Genomic DNA, 20950 nt, shown 5'->3' on the forward strand with positions numbered 1-20950 from the left:
CCCTCGGCCTTCCAACCCACCCCAAACAGTTCCTGAACCCCCTTTGGGAACATAACTCCAGAGCACAGTTTGAAAATCACTATCCCTGAGTGTAAATCTATGTCCCACCCCCCAAGTACCTATTTTGTCTTTTAAAGGACGAGGGTCAGTCTCACTATGCTGCCCAGGCTGAAGTGCAGGGGCTATTCAGGGGCGTGACCACGGTGCACTACGGCCTCGAACTCCTGGCCTCAAGCCATCCTTCCGCCTCAGCCTCCTGAGCAGCCACTGTACCTGGCCAAGTACCCATTTTAGGAGGGGGGAAACTGAGGCCCAGAAAGGAAGTGACTTGCCCACCGTCACGCAGCTATTTGGGACAGAAACAGGACTTAAGCTGAGGCCTTCAACTCCAATTCCAGGCTCAGTGCCTTCCAAAATACCCATGACCCTGACGCCCACCTGGCTACAGCTCACCCCCGCTCCTACCCCAGCCCAGCCCCCTAAAGCCAGCAGGGGCAGAGCAGAAGGAGGAGGTACGCTCCCCGCCCAGGCCTGAGAGCGGACCCTGCCCCGCCCGTACCCTGCCCCTCACCGGTAGTGCTTGTCCCACCCCGGCCTCTGAGACAGGTCAGAGAGCAGCTGGAAGGCCTGGGCCGCATCCACATGCACCACCATCTCCATGTGGAAGGAGAGGAACTTGTCATCCTCCAGAGTGTACAGGCGGACCTGCATTGGGCAGAGGGCAGCCTCAATCCTGTGCCCCTCCCCAGACCATGTTGGGTGTCGGGGTGGGCTGATGGGGATGCCGGATGCCGGAGGCCGGGGCTGGAAGCTCAGGGCTGCCGCTGACACGCTGTGTGACCGGGAACGAGCAGCAAAACCGCTGAGCCTCAGTGGCATCCCCATGAAGACGGGCTGTGGAGAGAATGCAGCACAAACGGACCAGAGGGGGCCTTAAGAAGCAGAAACTGAGGCAACATGCAGCAGACGGTCCCAGCCAGGTGCCCATCCCATGCCTCAAGTCACAGGTGGGAGGCGGCTTGTCCAAGGGCACAGGCAGGTGGCGGAGGTCAGGGCTTGCCCACTGCCCCCGCCCTGCAGCGACTGGATGCAGAAGAGCAGAGAGGGAGGGAGGAAGCGGCTGGGCAGAGAGCAGCAGACACGAGAGGTCGCGGCAAGAAGGGGGGCAGGCAGGAGAGAAGGGTTTGGGGGTCCTCTCCAGGCCCTGCAGGGGCGGCTGTTTCCACAACCTCACACAATTCCTTTGAGAAAATCCCCTTCTGACATAAGCGGTGAGAGTTCCTGTCACCTGCCACCGCCACTTCCAGTTGCTCAGAGCAGAAAGGAAAGACTGGGAGCGGGGCCAGCTACCTGATTGGTCTCTGAGGACAGCACCCAGTTGTCCTTGGTCACGAGCATCTTCAGGGAGGAGACGTTGTTGTAGCTCAGGTACACCTGGAAGAACACACGGACGCTACCGCTACCCTGCCCCCTCCCAGGGGGACGAAGCGGGGCAGTACTGCGGGAGGAGCCCTGGGCTCTGGGAAAGGAGGTCAAGGCTGGTTCAACCTGACGTGTGACCCTAGACACGTCGCTCTGCCTCTCGGGGTCTCAGCTCCCTCCTCTCGAACAGGGGACACAGCGAGCCCTTTGCTAACTGAACCAGTCGCAAGGCATGGCATGGTACCAATGACCCTGTTCCCTTCAGGCCTTCCTCCAAAGCCACTCGGACCAGCAGGGAAGGGTGGGGGCCCTGGTGGGCCCGAGGATTATCCCCTTGGAGCAGAGGGCCTTACCTGGTTGCTAGGGTCCCAGGGGACAGAGAGGGGCACCTCTGTCTGCTTACAGGACACGATGTACTTCCTAAAAGGAAGGGAAGATGACAGCTGTTGAAAGTCCATTGCTTTCAACAGACTTCACTGCAGGCTGCGTGGGAGATCCTGCCTGCTGGGGAGCCTAGGGGAGAGCACATGACCACAGCCCACCACACCACGGGCAGCGCGGAGGCAGGGAACCAACTGGCAGAAGGGTACAGGGTTAAGGCTCAGTCCCCGACACACCTGCTCAACGACTCCGCCCTCATGCCTCAATGTCCTATCTGTGAAATGGGATCGGTGATCATACCTGCCTCATAGGGTCATCACAAGGAGAAGAGTGCTTGGCATACAGTAAGTGCTGCATAAATGCATACTTTCTTACTAACAGCGGTTTGTGAACCCTGGTGTGTTTACAGCCTCTAAAGTTTGTCAATGGCTTTCACAGCAGCGTCAGACACACCTGGGTCTCCGTCCGGAGCAACTGCGTCTCCTTCTGAGCCTCTCTTGCTCCATCTGCCACTCGGGCGTCAGAGCCGGTGGAAGGAGCTCAGCATTTCAAACTGGCCAGACCCCGCCAGGCTCGAATTCTGACTCTGCCGCTCACGCCTGTCTGTGTGCCCGTGGGCAAGCCACCTAACCCTCTGTCCCCAGCACGCTCGCCTGCACAACGGGCCATCAGACCCCTGTGTACTGAGGCCAACGAGAGGCTGCACGGGTGTGCCATGAAGGGCCCAACCTGCCCAGCCCTGAAGAAACGAGAGTGCCCTGGGTTCAGCGGGGCAGGGGACAGCCCTGAACCCCACCTCCCACCCACCGCCCAGCCCCACTCGCCTGTCCAGGCGGATCTTCTTCCTGGCACTGGCCTCTCGGTACCGCCGCTCGCCGTCCTGGGGAGGAAGTAGGGACAGGCTGTGGTGTGGGAGGGACACCCAGCCAGTCCCCTGCCCCATCCCTGCCCTCTCCCCACCCCCAGGGTGCAAGGAGGCCCTGCAGCCCTAAAGTGAACTTCAGGCCTCACCGGGGCAGCTGGATCAAAACCTCCTGGCCAGGAAAGTGCCAGGGACCCTCAGACTCTCTGAGTGACCTTGGGAACACACTTCCCCTCGCTGGCCTCGGTTTCCTCTTCTGTAAAATGGATACTTAGAGGGCACTCACCATGGTAGCAAGAGCCCACATGTATTGAGCACTTGCTACGTGCCAGCCCCAAGTGCTTTCCGTCCACAATTCCATGGAATCCCTACAACAGCCCGCAGAGGCTGCTGCGAGCACTCTCCCAGTCCACGGAGGAGGAAACTGAGACAGAGAGGTTGAGTGACTCGCCCCAGTCATAGCGGTAAGAGGCGGGGCCAGGATCAGAACCCCGTGGCCTGACTTGAGCCCACCCCTGATACCACCACCTCTGACGTCCCCCACATGCAAACACAACATGACAACTTCACGGGGAGCAGCCGTGGCCACAGCTCCCGATCCACCCACTCTGGACTGCCGCACTGCACAGCCCATGGAGGCAGGCGGCAGGGCAGCGAGGAAGGGAGGCCAGAGGGAGGGATGGCCTCTCCGTGGCCACGGCCTGGCCCACAGGAGGCACAGAGAGCATATTTTAAGAGCCTTTGAAGCCAAGCCCTGACTCGTCCCTGGGCCCCTTGCTCTGCTGTCACCATGGTGCTGTACTGAGAGCTTTCAGGGCTTAGCCAGGCACAGTCAGCAGCCCATATACCACCCACACCCTGGTGAGGCAGGGACTGCAGGTATGCCCACTTCATAGATGGGGGCTGAAAGCTGGCAGAGGGCACCCACTTGAACGCAGCAGAGGTCAGGTTCCAACCCACATCCGACTCCAGTGCTCTTCCAACTCTGCAGGCTTGTGAGGGCCCAGTAACACCCAACCATGAGCCAGACCTACATGCATGCTCCAAGTTCTGTTAGGCAGGGTGCCCGCCTTGCACAAGGACACTCAGAGCTGGCCGAGCCCCTAGGCCTATCAGGGGGCTGGTAGGCCCCACCCCTCCTGTGCAGAGAGAGGGGGAGGGGAGCTGCTGGGGGCAGGGAGCTGTTGCCACTCACCCCAGGCTGGGGCCGGATCCAGGGTAGCAACTGGGGCTGGTCGTCTGCGTCCAGGACCACAAAGGTCATGAAGGCGCTGTTGATGTGCCGCCGGTGGGTCTCTGCCTCCTGGCGATAGGCGTCCACACACACACCCACCTCCATGCTGCGGGGAGGGAGAGCTGCTTCCATGCTGGACAGACCTTCCCAAGGCCACAGCCCTCCCCAGCACACACGCACACACATATGCACGCACACATGCACATACACACATGCATACATGTGTGCACACATACTCCTGCAGTTCTTCCAGCAACGTGGCTCATTGCCACTGGCAGGACACCCAGAACTGCTCCCTCCATCAGTGTTTACACAGCACCTACTGTGTGTCCAGCCCTGTGGGACACGGAAATTAATATACCTGTCCAGTCCATGCCTCATGGGCCAACAGCTGGGGGAGATGGAAACAAACAAGAAAGCAAAGATAATATGTAGTCAAAAACTGCAAAGGGCTACGAAGGGACATAGCCCAGGAGGTGGAGGTGGACAGCCTAATTAGAAAAAATGTTCATCATGCACATATCCACAAGCCCTATGACAGCCCTGCTCCTAACAGCTCAGCTGCTCCTATTTGTAGATATCTTATCAACTTTATTAATTATAAAAGCAGCCTCCACCATGCCCCCTTGCTTAGGAATTTCTCTGATCACAGAACGTGGACATCATACAGATGGGCAAACCAAGACCTAGCACTGGGCAATCATTTTCCCAAGGTCACATAACCAGTCAGGAAGAAAATCTGGACTAGAAACCAGGTCTTGCAGTTCCTGGGAAAGGGCTTTTCCCCTGCACAGCAGCAGCATGTGTGCTGGTCAGACTGCTAATAGCAACAGTAATAATAATAATAATAAAATCATCATCATCATAGCAGCAAGGGCCGACCTTTACGGGACGTTTCCTCTGGCATTCTGCCAGTAACACTCCATTGAATGCTCACAACTGTGAGGTCGTTGTGGGGAGCCCCATTTTACAGGTGAAAGAACTGAGGCTCAGAGAGGTTAAGTAACCTGCCCCAGGTCATACAGCTAGTAAGAGGTGGAGCCAAACTTGAACTCAGGTGGCCTGGCTCAGATCCCTCACTTTTAATGATTGTATCGTGACCTCTGATATCACCAAAAAATATACTTATGTAAAGTAAGTTTTCATGGGCCTAGGCATCAGAATTCATTCCAAAGTAAGGACTCCGGGGACTAATTTTTTAGGAAGTGGGTGGGAAAGGTTTGGTAAGCAAATGAACACTGGCAAGAAGTGGCCCCGAGATCCATTGTCCACAGTGGGCCAGACGGAAGGGGCGAGAGGCAGACGCACTGAGCACATGGTGTGATCTGAGACCGTGGGGGGCTCGGGGACTGGGGGAGCAAGAGGAGGGGCCCCAACCCAGCCTGGATGGGCAGGACTGGGAGCCAGGGAAGGCTCCAGGGAACATCACAGTGAATTTGGGTGACGGTGAGGGGACCCAGCAGACAGGCAGGGTTTTAGACCTCGTCTGCAGGAAAAGGGTCCTTCCTAGCACGAGGAAGAGCCACGCCCAGCCCAGCCCCTCACCTGTGCTTGAATGCGTTGTTCACGATAGCCTTGAGCACCAGACGGTCCCCGACCTGGGATGGGCCTCGGAAGTGGAACATCTCGATGGCCTTCAGTGTGGGGTGGGCACGGCAGAGCCGGCTGAGGAGGCAGGGGGTGGGGAGACAGGAGAAATGCCCCCAGCACTTCAGCCACTAGCTTGGGCCAGGCTTCTCCCTGCCCTGTCCCCAGACAGAGCCTGGAACCCCCACCACCTTCTGACCTACCCACTGCCACCCAAATCCGTGACAGTTCTGCTCAGAGGCACAGAACCAAAGTCCCATTTCACAGCTTAGAACACTGAGGTCTATGTGCCTGGCTGGAAAGGAGCTGACTTCGAGGTGGCAGAAGAAGGCCTCAGGCAGGGGTAAACCCCTTCCCCATTTTCTTTCCAACTTTTACCCCTTAGTACCTGCTGTTCCCACTACCTGGAGCCTTCCCCTTACCAAAGCTACTCATCACCCAAGGCCCAGCTGAAGAGCTCCTCCTCCAGGCAGCCTTCCCTGACCAGCAGGCGCTCACCCTCCTCAGATCTCATCGAGCTCCCAGCAGGGCTGCCTGAACTGGCCCTGCTTATGCACTGGCTCCCATAGGAGGAGGAGCCCTTTGAACCCAGCTCCAAAGGATGAGGAAGAATCGACCTGGCTGAGGAGGACATGGGCTGGGGAGGGCACCCCTGGCCAAGGGAACAGCAAGTACAAAGTCATGGAGCTGTGAGAATATCAATTAGTGAATGTCAGTTATCACAACTATTAAAAATTCCATGATAGGCCGGGCGTGGTGGCTCACACCTGTAATCCTAGCACTCTGGGAAGCCGAGGCGGGAGAATCGCTCGAGGTCAGGAGTTCGAGACCAGCCTGAGCAAGAGTGAGACCCCGTCTCTACCAAAAATAGAAGGAAACGAGCCGGACAACTAAAAATATATAGAAAAAATTAGCCGGGCATGGTGGCGCATGCCTGTAGTCCCAGCTACTTGGGAGGCTGAGGCAGTAGGATTGCTTGAGCCTTTGAGTTTGAGGTTGCTGTGAGCTAGGCTGATGCCACGGCACTCGAGCATGGGCAACAGAGCGAGACTCTGTCTCAAAAAAAAAAAAAAAACATTCCTGATATTCAGGGTAGAACAAGCCCCCTGAGGGGGGCCACAGAAGTAATAGGAGAAGAAAGAATTATTTTCACTTCTAAGAAGGGAACAGTCAGGGATGGCCTTGTGGAGGAGGAGGGCAGGATTTTAGCAGCCAAACAATAGTAGGGGGTGTAGCCGAGAAGTTATAGCAGGAGCAAAGGCAGGGCTGGGAAGGTGAGGGATGGGCACAGGAGCGGGGATATCAGGAGGAATGCAGGCAGGGCCAGATCAAGGGGAGGCTCAAGTGCCAGGTCACAGGGACTGGTGTTCCCCACATAGGCAATGGCGCCTGTGGAGGGCTTTTTGGGTGGAGGAAGGCATGGTCACTTCACAAAAAATTACTCCTCTCTGGGTCTGAAAGCCCTGAGTTACCATAACAGAACAGCCAAGCTTCTGAAGCCTTGAATGCCAACACCAAATGAGGGTTTCTCCTCCCCCAGGATCTGGCTAAGGGAAGGAGGAAAAAGGTGGAGAAGCAGGGGCAGCATGCTCTCCCCTTACCTGGCTGCAATGGTGGCCACGTTCTCCATCCAGGCCATGATCTGGCCCCCGAAAGTGTTGCCCTGGTGATTGGCATGGGGAGGCAGGACCAGCTCCACGCTCTCCACGCGGGTCTTCTCTGCTGGCACCATGCGGCTGCAGTCTCTGCTCTCCAGATCTGACCAGGGAGTGGGCAAAGGGAGGAGGGCAGGAAAGTAAGAAGGTTCCCAAGGGCAGCCCTTCCCCATGGGCAGCCCCGGGACCCCCACCTCCACTGCTCCACCCCGCTCAGGTTCTTTTATTCACTCAGCACCAGCATGCATGAGGCACAGGCTGGCTCCGGATGAGGAACAGAGGACACAGGCTGAAAGAGATGAGCCCGTCACAGGGCAGTGGACAGAACACCGGCTTTCAGACGAGACACACCTGGTCTGAGCCTCAGCTCCACCCCCTACAGCCTGCGTGACCTGGGGCAAATCAAGTGACCCCCGAACCTCAACTGCCTCGTCTGTAAAGGGCAGGTGTCAAATCTGGCCCAGGAGGACTGCTTGAAGATGAAATACGATCACAGTTATAAGGTGCACACTTTAAAAGGATAGTTCTTCCCCGTCTCTGCCCTGACGATTCCCTCGTCCCTGGGCAGCAGCGGCATTAGGATACCCTCCGTAGGAGAGGCCAGGGAGCGAAGGGGCCTCGGGCACCAGGAGAGCAGATGCTGATGTGCCCACCCAACCCAAGGGGACTCGTCACCCATCTCCAGAGAGAGACCTCTTCAGGGAGGGCCCATCAGAGAGGGGGCATTTCACTTGGCTTGCAGGCTGCTGCACAGGCAGGGCAGGGGCAGGGAGGAGGGGAAGCTGAGGGTGGCCTGAGCAAGGTCTGGAGACAGGACGGGCAGGATATTCACAGAGCGCAAAGGGGCCTTGGCTTGGCTTGGCTGCAGCTGGAGCGAGTGAAGGGAGGCGCCTGGGGAGACTGCGCGGTAGCCAGAGGCCCGTGTGGCAGGCAAAGGCTGCCCCTTGGGTGGAACAGCTGTCGGTACAGGGGGGATTCAGGAGGGCTGCAGTGGGATGGGTGGATCAAGGGCGCCTTGACACTTATGGAAAGAGCGGGGCCTCCCCAGCCCCGGCCTCCAAACCCCGCGTAAATAGGGCACACGGAATGCAGAGCACAGCTCGCATCCTTCACTGGGCTCAGCGAGTTCCACCTGCTCTCTCCCCACTCTGGGCAGCTGAATGGCCTTTTGTTTTGTTTTGTTTTGTTTCTTGTTTTTGTTGTTGCTGTTGTTCTGTATCTGTATCTGTATCTGTAACATCTCCTATGTTACCCAGGCTGGTCTTGAACTTCTGGCCTCAGGTGATCCTCCCACTTCATCCTACCAAAGTGTTGGGATTACAGGCCTAAGCCACTATGCCAAGCCCCTGAATGACCTTTTATTTCTCCTAAAATTGCCTTCTTTGGCTTTCAAGGAAGACACACATTTGAACATTCTGAAGATTCGTAAACAAATCCAAGGTCCCCCCTTCTGGGCCTTTGCTCAGACTGTCCCCTGTCCGGACACCTTTCCTCATCAGTCCGCCTGGCACCATCTTACCCAGTCCCAGGTAGATCTTTGTGTACTGGTGTAGAACAACCTCCAAGATATATTCGCCAGGTGAAAAAAGCAAGATACAGAATGGTATGTACTGTTTGCTCCCTTTTGGGTAAAAGCAAGAGGCTAAATAATACATACTATGCTCAAATATGCAGGGAATACTTCTGGAAATATAGCCAACGATGGGAAACAGTAGTTGCTTCTGGGGAGGGAGACCTGGGCTCTGGGATAGGAGGGAGTCTTGCTTTTTCTTTTTTTCTTTTTTTCCATTTATTTAGTAATGAAGCTGAAAGAGAGTTTTGCTTTTTATTCCATAGCTTGGGGAATATATACATGCTTTTTTAAAAAAATCCTATAGAGTCTTCAAGGCCTAGCTCAATTCTACCTTCCTAAACACCTCGGCTCCTAGAGACCCAAATGCATGTTGTGGACAGCAAAGGGACTTCCATGTGGCCTAGCCCCACCTTCGCAGTTGCTGGGAGCTGGATGAGAGGCCCGAACACTCCCCTGCCCTGGAGGAGACGTTGGGGCCAAGAGGGCTGGACAGGTCTGGGGCCACCAGTGGTTCAAATCCCTGGGAGCCTCTCTTCCTCCTGCCCAGTGGCGCTCAGGACAGAGGGGCCTGCGGGATGCCAGCTGCCCTCCCCACGCATGGCGGCAGCTGCTCACCGTCCTGAATGGCACAGTTGGCCAGGAGGTCCTTGATGGTGTCCGCATAGACCAGGCGCATGCGCCGGCGCTCGGCTGCCACACTGTGCTCGGTCTTCTCCTCCTCTGTCCGTGGTATGATCTGCTTCAGCTTCACCTGCGGGCCAGGGGACAGAGAAGGGATGCTCAGGACCAGCTTCCTAAAACAGCACAGGGGCCTGTCCCCACCCCATCTCATGCCCAGGGTGGGCGCACAGCAGGCCTGGGCTGCTGGTCTGTTGCCAGGCTTCCTCCCCTCTGCCCCGTCTTCCTGCCTCCATGTTGCCCTCATGCAGCACATTCATCCTCCACATGCTCCCCAGGTCCCCTCCTTGGGCAAAGGCTCAGAGGCTGGGGGTTGTCAGGTGGGATGTGAGAAATGGTGAGACCTGAAGAATCCTTGCATGAGATGGGCAGGGAGAGGTGAGAGAAAGGAGAAAGGGAGGCGCCTGGGGTTGGATCGCAGTGGGGGGTGGGCCTGCCTCTGGGGGCTACGGATTCCCTGCCAAGCCCCCTCCCCTCCCCCCCAGCCTCACACCCTGACCCAGGCCCACCATGACAAGTGCCCGGGTCACTGAGCAGCATTGAGCAGCCAGGTATAGGCGCCCACCTTGGAGATCTCCCGGTGGGCCACAAAGGTGGCCAAGGCCTTGCACACATTCCACTGCTTCTCAGAGCACAGGTCCTCGGAGGTCACCTGGATGCCCACCTGGACAGCAAGAGTGAGGTGGGAGGAGCGAGGAGGAAAGACACAGAGCTCATCAAGAGAGGCCCCCCAGACGGAGACAGAAAGTCCCCCCAGGCCAGGCCTCTGGTATTTCTGTACCACCTACTGGGTCTAGGGGACCAGAGACCTGGGGTAGTTCCAACTCTGTCCCTGGCTCCCCGGGAAACCTTGGGCAAGTCACTTCCCTTCTCTGGTCTTGGTTTCCGCCTCTGTGCAATGGGAGTGATCACACCTGCCCTCACAGCATTACTGAGAGGCCAAAAATGAGACTGTGTCCACAAAAGGGCTTCAAGCAGGTAAAACGGTGGGTAAATTTAAAGGATGGACACCTGGGGGCACCTGGGCATTTATGTGGTGGCCAGAAGCAAAGTCAGGACTCCGCTGTCCCTCAGGAACCAGCGGCTCAGCGGGGTGAAGTTGCCTGGGCCTGAAGTCCACAGGTGGGAAATGGAGTCGTCCCCCCCAGCTCACAGGGCCCTGGGCGTCACCAGCCAGTGCTCCCACAGAACCTTCAGCAACCCTGCAACACGGGTGCAATCACCCTCCCACCGGACAGACGAGGAGACTGTGGCGGCTAGCTAATGGCCGCGGTCCAGTCCTCTCCTGCCCCAGCCTCTCTGCCTCTGGACCAGGCGCTGCGGCTATCTTCCCTCCACTCCCACAACTGCCTGCCCACCAGGGCTAGATGAGAACAGTCGAGTCCCATGCTGGAATCTACATAGCTCAGTGAGCAGGGCAAGTCCCTTCTCCTCCCTAGGCCTTGATTTTCCCTTCTGTGTAATGAGCTGTTGGACGGGAAGATCCTTAGGATCCTCCTACCTGTGCCAGCCGTTTCAGAGCTCTGCTCCCCCAGCCAGGGCTCTGTGAATGGAGTGTGCCTGGGCTGGGGGCCGTGAGGAACGGGGAGAGGGGGCAGAGGACCCTCCCGCACACCCACTCCCAGGCAGTGCCCACCCCACACACCTCCATGCTGGAGTTGAAGGCCCGGTTCACCTTGGCCTTGATATTCACCACTTGTCCAACACTGGGGAGAGGAAAGCAGGAGGTAAGCCTTCCAGAGGGGCCAAGGGAGGGAACAGGGGCCTCTGATACTCGCAGGCCTCTGCTGGGGGGATCTTCATGGCTTACAGAACATATTCACATCTGCGATGTCACCAAGCCCTCAAAGCAAGCCACCAAGCTAGTGTCAGCACCCCATTTCACAGGTAGAGAAGCTGAGGTTGAGAGAAGTGGTGTGATCTCATCCATCCCCTCTTCCCCTGCTCACCGGTGTCCCATTAATGCTTGAGCTTCTTTTTGCTCCTGGTGCAATGGTTTCCTCCTCAGGGAGCCCCCATCCTCCAATTGCCCTATGGGGCTCGCCCTCCAACACTTCTCTAGCAGACTGACCTCTGTCCCCCACAACCTGGAGGCCCCACGGGGGCAAGAACCACATGTTTTGCTCCCCACTGACCCTCCAAGCCCTAGCACATGGCACACGGTGGGTCTCCCATAAATGGTGGCCAACTGAATTAATAAACTCCACATTTATTAAACATCGACTAAGTACAAGAAGCTATAAACAACAGGTGGAAGGAGAAATGGGAACATTTAAAGAATGCCTGCTGTATGCCAGGCACTGGGCACTGCCTCATTTGAGCCTCAAAACAAGTTTGGCAGGAAGGTTTAGGGGGGATTGAGCATCAGAGAGGTTAAGCCATTTGCCCTGGGTCACCCAGCTAAAAAGTGGCAGAGCCAGGATTCTAGACTGACTCTGTTGACTGCACCAGCCCTACCCTTCCCAGCTGCAGCCTAGCCTGTCCATCTGGAATGATTCCCGCATCCAGATGAATCCCCAGGAGCCATCTAGCCTGCCCTGTGCCTAACCAGAGGGAGCAGAGGGTGCCCAGCTGATGGGCTGTGGGGAGGAGGGGCAGGAGGCTGGAATGCTGGCCCCATCCAATTGCTGTGTGACCTTGAGCATGTCCTTTTACCTGTCTGCACCTTGGCTCATGAATATGGACAGCACAGTGCTGATTTCTTCTTCAAATGACACAGCTTCCTATCCAAGCCTAGGAAGGGTCCATGCAAGGGGCAGGTCAAGGGGCCACAATGTGTGGGTTCCAGTCAAGTTCTGCCTTGACTGTCACACTACCAAGCTGTGTGACCTTGGGTGAGTCACTGTACCTCTCTGTTGTCTATTCTCCTCCTGAGAATGCAAGACCACTGTCTGTGGTTCTCAGGGTTAAGAGGAAGTGGAACTGGGCAGAGTGCCAGGCCTGGCCCACAGCAGGCACTCAGCAAGTGACATGAGCTCAAGCTTGCCAGACATCTGATTTCTGTTCATTATTTTTAGCAATACTAATGATCACATAGGGGAGGATCACTTTTAGGAGATACATGCTGATGTGTCGAGGGATGAGGTGTCATGATTTCTACAACTTACTTTCAAATGGTCCAGCAGAAAAAGAGAGAGAGAGAGAGAGAGGTATTTATTTACCTGTATACAGATAAGGAATATTAGCCAAATTTTAATTATTGGGTCTCAATGGTGGTGATCACTGCACTATTCAACTTTTCTATATATTCGAAAGTTTTCCTGGGTAAAAATTAGGGGACAAAAACCTTCCACAGTCCCCAATATAAAGATAAAAGTCTATTTCCCATGGTGCTAAAAGAGAGAAACTTGTGACTCTTCCCCCTCCCCTCCTCCTCCTCCCTACCTTCCCCCAAAGCCAAGCAAACACCCCTTTGGACCCCATATGGACTTCTGAGCTTCTCTTCCCCTGACTGTCCTCCACCCCACAGCTCAGGCCAAAGCAGCTCCCTCCCCAGGGTCACAGACCAGCCTCCTCAGGGGCCCCCTGCAGCCTGTAGCTCCCCAACACCCCACCAGGTGTTCCTCACAATACAGGAGGCAGCCCCCCACGAACAAATCTGACCCCTGTCGAGTCCTTCCCTGACCAGTTTACTCTCAGGGGACAGAGGAACATGCTAAATTGCACCATAGTGATACCAACAGCAAACCTAGATGGTGGAGAATTCTAAGAGGGTAAATGACTAGCTTTCCTCAACAAATACATTTCAAAAAAAAAAACAGATTGAGAGAGAGAGAGAGAGAGAGATGGCTGGTGGTGGGGGCAGGTGGGGCAGTATCTATAGATTTTTTTTTAAAAGACTCAGAGGCCGGGAATGGTGGTTCACACCTGTAGTCCCAGCACTTTGGGAGGCCGAAGCAGGAGGACCACTTGAGCCTGGAAGTTTGAGGCTGCAGTGAGCCATGATGATGCCGCGGCACTCCAGCCCGGGCAACAGAGCAAGATCCAGTCTCAAAACAAATCAATAAACATTAAAAATAAAAGAAATAAAATAAAAAAGACTTAGGCATAGCCACCAATTAAAATTATTTACATCCTGACTTGAATAACAAAAGTAACTGTAAAGCAAAACAAAGTGAAAACAAGTTCATGAGACGGTGGGCATTCAAACACTGACTAGATATTGATATTGGCGAGAAACTGTCGTCAAGTTTTTTAAGTGTGGTAAGGATGCTGAGGTTATGTTTAAAAAGAGTTCCTAGCTTTTAGAGATACATTTGGAATTATTTTTAAATGGCAAAAGCAGGAACAAACAAACAAAAAACCTTCCCCAGCTTTTCTCAGGCGCAGCCAGGGCTTTCCTGGCCACCAGCCCTGCTCCAGGCCCCTGAGCCGATCATCCCAGGCTTTCCCTTCCCCCGCAGCCTCCCTCTGCCCTTCGCTCTGCTGGGCCCTGCAGCAGGTCCACCCCTCGGGCATGCACCGCAGCACTCTCTGTCCCTGGCTCCTCTGAGTAAAACAACCTGTGCTGGCTGCAGGGACCTGGAGCTGGCCCAGACATGGCTCCAGTGGCCTTCAAAGCGCCACTAGATGCAGTGCTAATGGGAGTCAGTTCAAACATCTCCTCCAGGAAGACTCCTTGACTACCCTTTATGCCACTACCCCCACCCCAGACATACAGGAAATGTAGACCACTGGCTAACAGCAAGGGCTCTGGGGCCAGACTGCCTGCCTGGTAATATATCCTGGGTCTTTCACTAGCTGTACAACCTTAAACGGGCTACCTCACTTTCTGTGCCTCAGTTTCCTCATATGTAAAGTGATGATACTAACAGCCATGACATCAGTGTGTTGTTTTGAGGAATAAATAAAATTAATGTAATTTTTGGGGGGAAGGTTTTTTCTTTGTGACAAGGTCTCACTGTCACCTAGGCTGGGGTGCAGTGGTGTGACCATAGTTCACTGCAGCCTTGAACTCCTGGGCTCAAGTGATCCTCCTGCCTCAGCCTCACCTGTAGCTAGGATTACAGGTGTACATCACCACACCTGGCTGTTACTTAAAGTTGTTTTGGTTTTTTTTGTTTTTTTTTGAGACACAGTCTCACTGTGTTGCCAAGGGTAGAGTGCCGTGGCATCATCCTAGCTCACAGCAACCTCAAACTCCTGGGCTCAAGCGATCCTCCTGCCTCAGCCTCCCAAGTAGCTGGGACTACAGGCATGTGCCACCATGCCCGGCTAATTTTTTCTATATATTTTTAGTTGTCCAATTAATTTCTTTCTAATTTTAGTAGAGACGGGGTCTCACTCTTGCTCAGGCTGGTTTCGAACTCCTGAGCTCAAACAATCTGCCCGCCTCGGCCTCCCAGAGAGCTAGGATTACAGGCGTGAGCCACCGCGCCCGGCCTATTTAAAGTTTTTGTTGAGACAAGGTCTCACTGTGTTGCCCAGGCTGGTTTCGAACTCCTGGCCTCAAGCAATCCTCCTACCTTGGCCTCCCAAAGTGCTGGGATTATGGCCATGAGTCACTGTACCTGGCCTAAATAAATTAATATACCAAAAAGGTGTTACAAATAATGTATCAACATTGGTTCATTACTTGTGACCAAAGTACCCTACAAATGTAAGATGTTAACAATAGGGCAGGTGTGGGGTGTATGGGGACCCTGTACTGTCTTTAGAGATACAATTTTTGTGTGCATCTAAAACTATTCTAAAATAAAAAGTATTTAGAAAACTATTACAGAGCATCCTCATGCCAGAGCTCATTATTAGCATGGAATGTCTCACTTTGGATTGAAACGATGCTCCGTACCTGGCTCCCCTGCAGACAGAGACTGTGCTCCCCCGGACTCTGTGTACCCAAACCCAGCACGGGCCCTGGTCTAGAAGAGGCGCTCACAGTGAGTGAATAACTGAGTGAGTACAGGGACTGGCCGAGCTTTTCCTTAACCCTGACACACTGGGCACCCAGGAAGTCCTGAATAAGCCCTTGAACTTGATGTGCTAGGTACCAATGGTGAGTTTAAGCGCAGCCCCTGCAGCCTGTCCTCAGCCGAGGGCTTGGCCTCCTCCTTGAGTCCCAGAAGCAGGACCTACAGGCAAAGCTACAGAGAGAAGCTCAGCACAGCACACTGGAATGAAGGACTTCCTAACCAATATAGCCATCAAAAAAAAAAAGCCCACCTTGGCAATGAGCTCCTTGTCCCTAGGGGTATGTGAGCAGAGGCTGAACGGCTCAAGCTTCTGGCTCAGACTTTGCCAAGACACCTTGTATAGGGGCCTCCCTACAGTTCAGTGACCAATGACCCACAGAGAATGTCCAGGCTCAAAAAAGCATTCACTGATTGAATCTAATTCCTTCCATTTTGCAGATAAGAAAACTGAGGCCCAGAGAGAGAGAATCACTTCCCCAAAGTCACACAGCACCCCACGACGCTGTCTCAGCAACATCCAATTCCAAACATGAAGCAACTTCTGTGGCCCAACCCTGGCCCAGGGAACCCACCCCAGAGCACCTAGCAGCCGGCCAGCTCCTGGCCACCGCTGCCCCAGAGACCCTGCAGGTGGGTCCTTGCTTCCCCAGAGATTGTCCCCACTCTATTTTCAAAGGCCCTGGGTCAGTCGAGTCTGGCTCCGGGCAGCACACAGGTAGACCAAGCAGGGAGCCAGGGAGTGGGCCCCAGGCTCACGGAAGGGAAACCGGAAGGATCCAGAGGCAGGAGAGGCCACTCACCTAATGGTGTGCTCAAAATAGATGTCGTCCATGGAGGCCGTGACGCAGGGGCAGCCAGCGTGCCTCTCCGCTGACATCGGGATAAGAAAGCCAGACGTTAGCAGCCTCCCCACTGCACCACATCGCACTGGCCTCTGCTCAGGTGCCACCCCCTCAAGAGGCCGCTCCAGCCACCCGCTGCACGCACCCCAACCCTCCCCATGCTCCTTCACTGCCGTCACCAGCCCTGACCGCGCTCTGTTTAGCTGAGTTTTGCCTGTCTAGTGTCTCTCCCCCGCCTCCTCCCTGCTAGACTGTAAGTTATTTGAGAATGTGGATTTTTGTCTGTCCCATTCATTACTGCACCCAGTCTCAGAACAGTGCCTGGACACGGCGGACGCTAAGTATCTGTCGCGTAAATGAACGCTCACACCACGCTGCTCCACTTCCCGGCCTTCTCCAGCACCTGCGCCTGCTTATTCTCTCCCTCAGGACTGCGCTCGGCGCCTCAGCCCCTCTGGAATCCCTTCGCTGCCCCCAGGGCTGGGTCAGGGCCTCTCAAACAGTGCTGGGGGCCAGTTGGGTCACTTGTCTGTCCCCAACGCCTTCCCGGCCAGGCTGTGAGCTCCTTGCGGCTTGGAGAATATGGCGCAACACGAGGAATGAAATGAGCTCGGCCCAGCTCAGCTCGCTCAACTCAGCGCAGGGAGCGCGATGAGGCGGACAAGCGAACCTGAAGCAGCCACGCTCACGGCTGCTCTGGGTTGAAGCAGGGACCTACGGCCGGGCCCACCACTGAGCCTGTGGGGTCTGAGGGAGGGAGGACGGGCCACGCCAAGCATTGGGAAACTGGGAAGGGCATTTCAGGCAGGTGGACCAGCACGAGCAAAGGCCAGGAGGAGGAACAAGTGTGGCACGCAGAGGGGACAGTGACCGTCTCTGAAAGGAGGCCGCTGCCATGGGTCTGTGGGGCCGGGGGCGGGAGAACCGTGCGGAGCGCGGCCTCACCGGACAGGCAGGCCGTGGTGTCGATCCACTTGAGCAGCTGCCCGACGCTCAGGTCGCCGCGCTGGTTGGTGTGGCAGGGCAGCACCAGCTGGCTCATCTGCACTTCTGTGGGGTTCCGGTACCCCTCGCCATCCGCCATGGCGCCGTCGTCCTCTGCACGGGAGGCTGACTTCCGGGACGTGCGGCTCGAGAACACAGAGGCAAAGCCCTGAGAACGGGTGGGGACAGTGAGGTCAGCTCACTGCGGGGACTCCCAGGCCTGCCCCGCCCCGAGACCTTAGGGCCGGAGGGAAAGGAGAGAGCGCCCCGGGGCCACCTCGCACCAGAACTCGACTCAAGAGCGGCCAGCACCTCCAGACCCTGGTCTCAGACCCCAGGGGCTCTCTGGATGCCACTTCTGCCCCGTTTCCTTTTGGCTGACGAGTGCGTATTAACACGACCTTGGACCCGAGGCAGGGGCAGGGGAGAGAGGAACACGCAGAGAAGTCAGTCCTCCTCGCTTCAGCTTGTGGGCCCACTTTTTGAAGTGTCGCCTCAGATTTACCTTCATTCTTGAAAGATCCCCCCGTCTACGCAGGAGGCCCAGACAGCCCCGCAGAAGCCAAGCCCAGGAAATTGTTCCTAAGAAAGCATTTCAAGAAGCGGCTCCGATGTCATCCTCAAGGGCCTCTTTGTTGGGCTCCTTCATCTGCCAGGTGACATCAGGAGAGCTGCGGTTGGATGCTAGTGTCTTTAGCACCTGGGTCTGTTGACCGGGAGGGCTCAGGGCAGCCACTGACCAGCCATCTGATCCAGGGCAGGGTGCGGCAGCTTCCGGCTGGAGGACCAGGAATTCAAGCTGGGGTTCCTGCCCGGAGCCCAGCCTGTCTTACTCTCCAGGCAGAAGAGGTGGGGTGTGCTTGTTGGTCCCTCGGAAGGGGGGATGAGGGAAGCCACAGGCAACCCGCCGACCCGTCTCTCGGGCTGCCCTCCTATCAGACTATGAACTCTAGTGCTGGGCACACCTGCGTGTGGAAGAAAAAGAGGAGGACCAGGCACGTGGGTTCCAACTGTTACAGCCAATGCCAGTTGTGTGGTGGTGACAACTGTCCCCACTAATGTTTATATAGCACTTAAGTGTCACATATCCTTATAAACACTTTATATGTACTCATACGATTTTATCCTCACAACAAACTGTGAGACATCCATTGTTATCCTCATCTTATAGATGAGGACACCGAGTCCTGAGTAAGTGGCAGAGCCCAGCTGTGACCCCAGACTGAGCTCCTGTCCCCCGCACCCCACTACTTGCAGGGCCTCCTGGGGATCAGATGAGACGTGCAGGGCCCCGGCCTGGATGCGGCGGCAAGCCTGCCACAGCTGCAGGATGGGGCGGTGACGGCTCCCGTGCTACACTCCTTAGATAATTCCCCCCACAAGGCTCCTGTAGCTAATTCGATAAATTCAAAACACACTGAGGTGAACTGTTCAAGGTCACTGACCCCCTACATGGTAGATCCAGGATTTGAACCAGGCCTGTCTGAGCCAGAACAACTTGTGGGTTCCCAGAGATGCCAATCATTCCCGAGAGCCCTTGCGTGTCAGGCACAGTGCTGGGCACCAAGGGGGCAGAGGAGGGCAGCCACCCCAGGAGCTCTCAGCCCCTGTGGAGGCAGTGGGGTGCCAGGCTGCCCAGCTCGCAGGCTCTCACAGGCAGTGTGAAGGCCGCTGCGATCCAAGCAGCAAGACCCGTCGCCATGGTAACTGCTGCCAAGGCACTCCCGGCCTGGTTGTGCGCCGAGGGCCTGTGTGGATGCGGGCGGCTGGCTTTCCGGGTATGGAAGCAGGTAGAAGGAAGAGGCGGGCAGATTCCACTCACCCACACTCTTCCCAGCCCCTCCCACAGCCAGGGATACTGGGAAGAACATTCCAGAAAGAAGCCCTGGGGAGTGCTGAGGAAAAACGGGGGAAGCAAGATGCAGAGGACAAGTGGGCAGAACAAAGGGAGCAGAGTATCTGTGGTTTCTGGGTGGTCTGGACATGCACACAGGGAAGTCCCCTACACAATGCCTCTGCCTCACCAGCCTGCTCACAGCCACTGCTGGGTCCTCACCAGGAAGGCAGAGGGCGAGGACTGTTGGCCCATCTTACAGACGAGGAAACTGAGGATGGACAAAGCCCTGGACCAGCAGTCATGATGCCTGAGATCCGGCTGGTCAACCCCTCCTCCTACAAGCCTCCTATTTCCCGTCCTGTGAACGAGTCTCTGTCTCCCATTAGAATCCACATCACTCGGGATAGGACATTTCGTCCCATTTATTGGTTCATTTGTTCATTTATAGAATCACCAAACACCTTCTGTGTACTGGGCCCTGGGCCAAACACTGAGAGGACAAAGACAAATTGGGCCCAGAAGGGCCTGGCACACAGTAGGACCTCATCAACGGTTTGTGCAGGGACAACCAGAGACAGACTTGAGTTCGAATCCTAGCCCTGTCCCTCGGGTGCAAGGCCCTTCTCCTCCTGAGCCACATCCGTCACTCACCACGTGGGAGAGAGGCTCGCCAGGCCTGAGCCTGCCCGGGACCGGCATGCCCGGCCGAGACTTCCAGTGCGGAAGCTCGAGAGCCCTGTCACCCTGTCGCCCTGTCAGACAGGAAACACTGTGCCCCTCTGAGCAGGGCTGAGCTCTTCCCCCAAAGCAAGCTGAGGGACAAGCGTCACTGTTGCTGTCCCCCCATTCCCCTCAGAGAGAGGGGTGCAGAGACCCAGGCAGCCTCAGGCACGGTCTCTCAGACTCCACCTCCTTCCTCGGGCTTCAAGGCAGTCTGTCCACATCAGAGCAGGCCAGGCCAGGCCTCCTCATCCCAGGTGGGCAGGCAGCCACCTTGGAAGGCAGTGGTGTGTGCGGCCCAGGCAAGGCTTGGCCAATGGGGCCCCAGAGCTGGGCCACTCCTCCCAGGGCCAGTCACAGGGAGGACAGAGGCCCTGGATGCAGTCAGGGCCTGGGGCAGCCAGGCAGGCGGAGATAAGACAGGAAGGGCTGAGTCACTACAGGGTGGGAGGGCACCCAGAGGTCGGAGACATGCCCTCTCAGACGGCCACTGTGCCAGGCACTGGCCCCAGGCCATGGCAGACCCGGCCAGACTTGATAATCCTAGACTAGGTCCCAGCTAGCTACACCGTGGGCTCTGTGTCCCTCCTCCTGGGCCAGAGTCATGTCACAGACCTGCTGGGTCAGAGCAAGAGAGACCATCTTGCCCAATCCCTTCATAGCCGGGGGAAGTGAGGCACGGAAGGAAAGGCTGGTCCAGGGTCCTGGCCCTCCTGGGCCAGGGTTCCCCCTAAGCAACTTGACAACAGGCCCACACTGACAGACTTAACCTTGATTCCCTCCCTCCCCCATGTACCCAAGTCGCAGTGATCCAACCTCCTTAAACTCTTAGTCTACCCCACTGCCCTGGCTTGCTCAGGCCCTGGCACTGCTGGCTCTGGGCTATTTCACAGGCTTCCAGTCTCCCTACCTCTTTCAGCCACCACACAGCACCAGACAGATCTCCAATAAGCAAATCTACCAACTCAGCAACCACCACTTACTATGTCTTGCCTTTCAGGAAGACCTGGTCAAGCCTCACCAGGTACCTCCCCTGCTCAAGACTCCTCAATGGCTCCCCATTGTTCTTAGGATCAAGGCCCAGCCACTATTGCTCCTGCCACTAGCCCCAGCAGCTGCTCTCCCGGCTCCAAACCATGTGCATTTCCCGGGAGCACCGCTCTCACTCCACTCCGTTCCTCCACCACACCAGTTTTGCTTCTGCTAGAATCCCTTCGTCTGCCCCTGTGGCTAGGTTAGCCCTTCCTCCTCCTCCTTCACTCT

General features: G+C 56.2%; 1 protein-coding gene across 1 annotated transcript in view; it reads right to left on the minus strand.

Moving 5' to 3' along the window:
• The window catches only part of ACOT11 (acyl-CoA thioesterase 11), a 48648-nt gene that overhangs the window by 5072 nt on the left and 22626 nt on the right, over window positions 1-20950 (minus strand). The window contains exons 2-13 of the mRNA XM_012639458.1: window positions 17092-17299; window positions 16105-16174; window positions 11038-11098; window positions 9958-10056; window positions 9330-9465; window positions 7088-7244; window positions 5445-5564; window positions 3861-4005; window positions 2628-2683; window positions 1776-1842; window positions 1351-1434; window positions 572-705 (exon numbers count right to left, since the gene is read on the minus strand). Of these exons, the coding sequence (XP_012494912.1) occupies window positions 572-705; window positions 1351-1434; window positions 1776-1842; window positions 2628-2683; window positions 3861-4005; window positions 5445-5564; window positions 7088-7244; window positions 9330-9465; window positions 9958-10056; window positions 11038-11098; window positions 16105-16174; window positions 17092-17299 (1337 nt within the window). The remainder of the gene's footprint in view (window positions 1-571; window positions 706-1350; window positions 1435-1775; window positions 1843-2627; window positions 2684-3860; window positions 4006-5444; window positions 5565-7087; window positions 7245-9329; window positions 9466-9957; window positions 10057-11037; window positions 11099-16104; window positions 16175-17091; window positions 17300-20950) is intronic.

The sequence above is a fragment of the Propithecus coquereli genome, unplaced genomic scaffold, assembly GCF_000956105.1.
Source record: "Propithecus coquereli isolate 6110/MARCELLA unplaced genomic scaffold, Pcoq_1.0 Scaffold14, whole genome shotgun sequence".
Taxonomy (NCBI): Eukaryota; Metazoa; Chordata; class Mammalia; order Primates; family Indriidae; genus Propithecus; species Propithecus coquereli.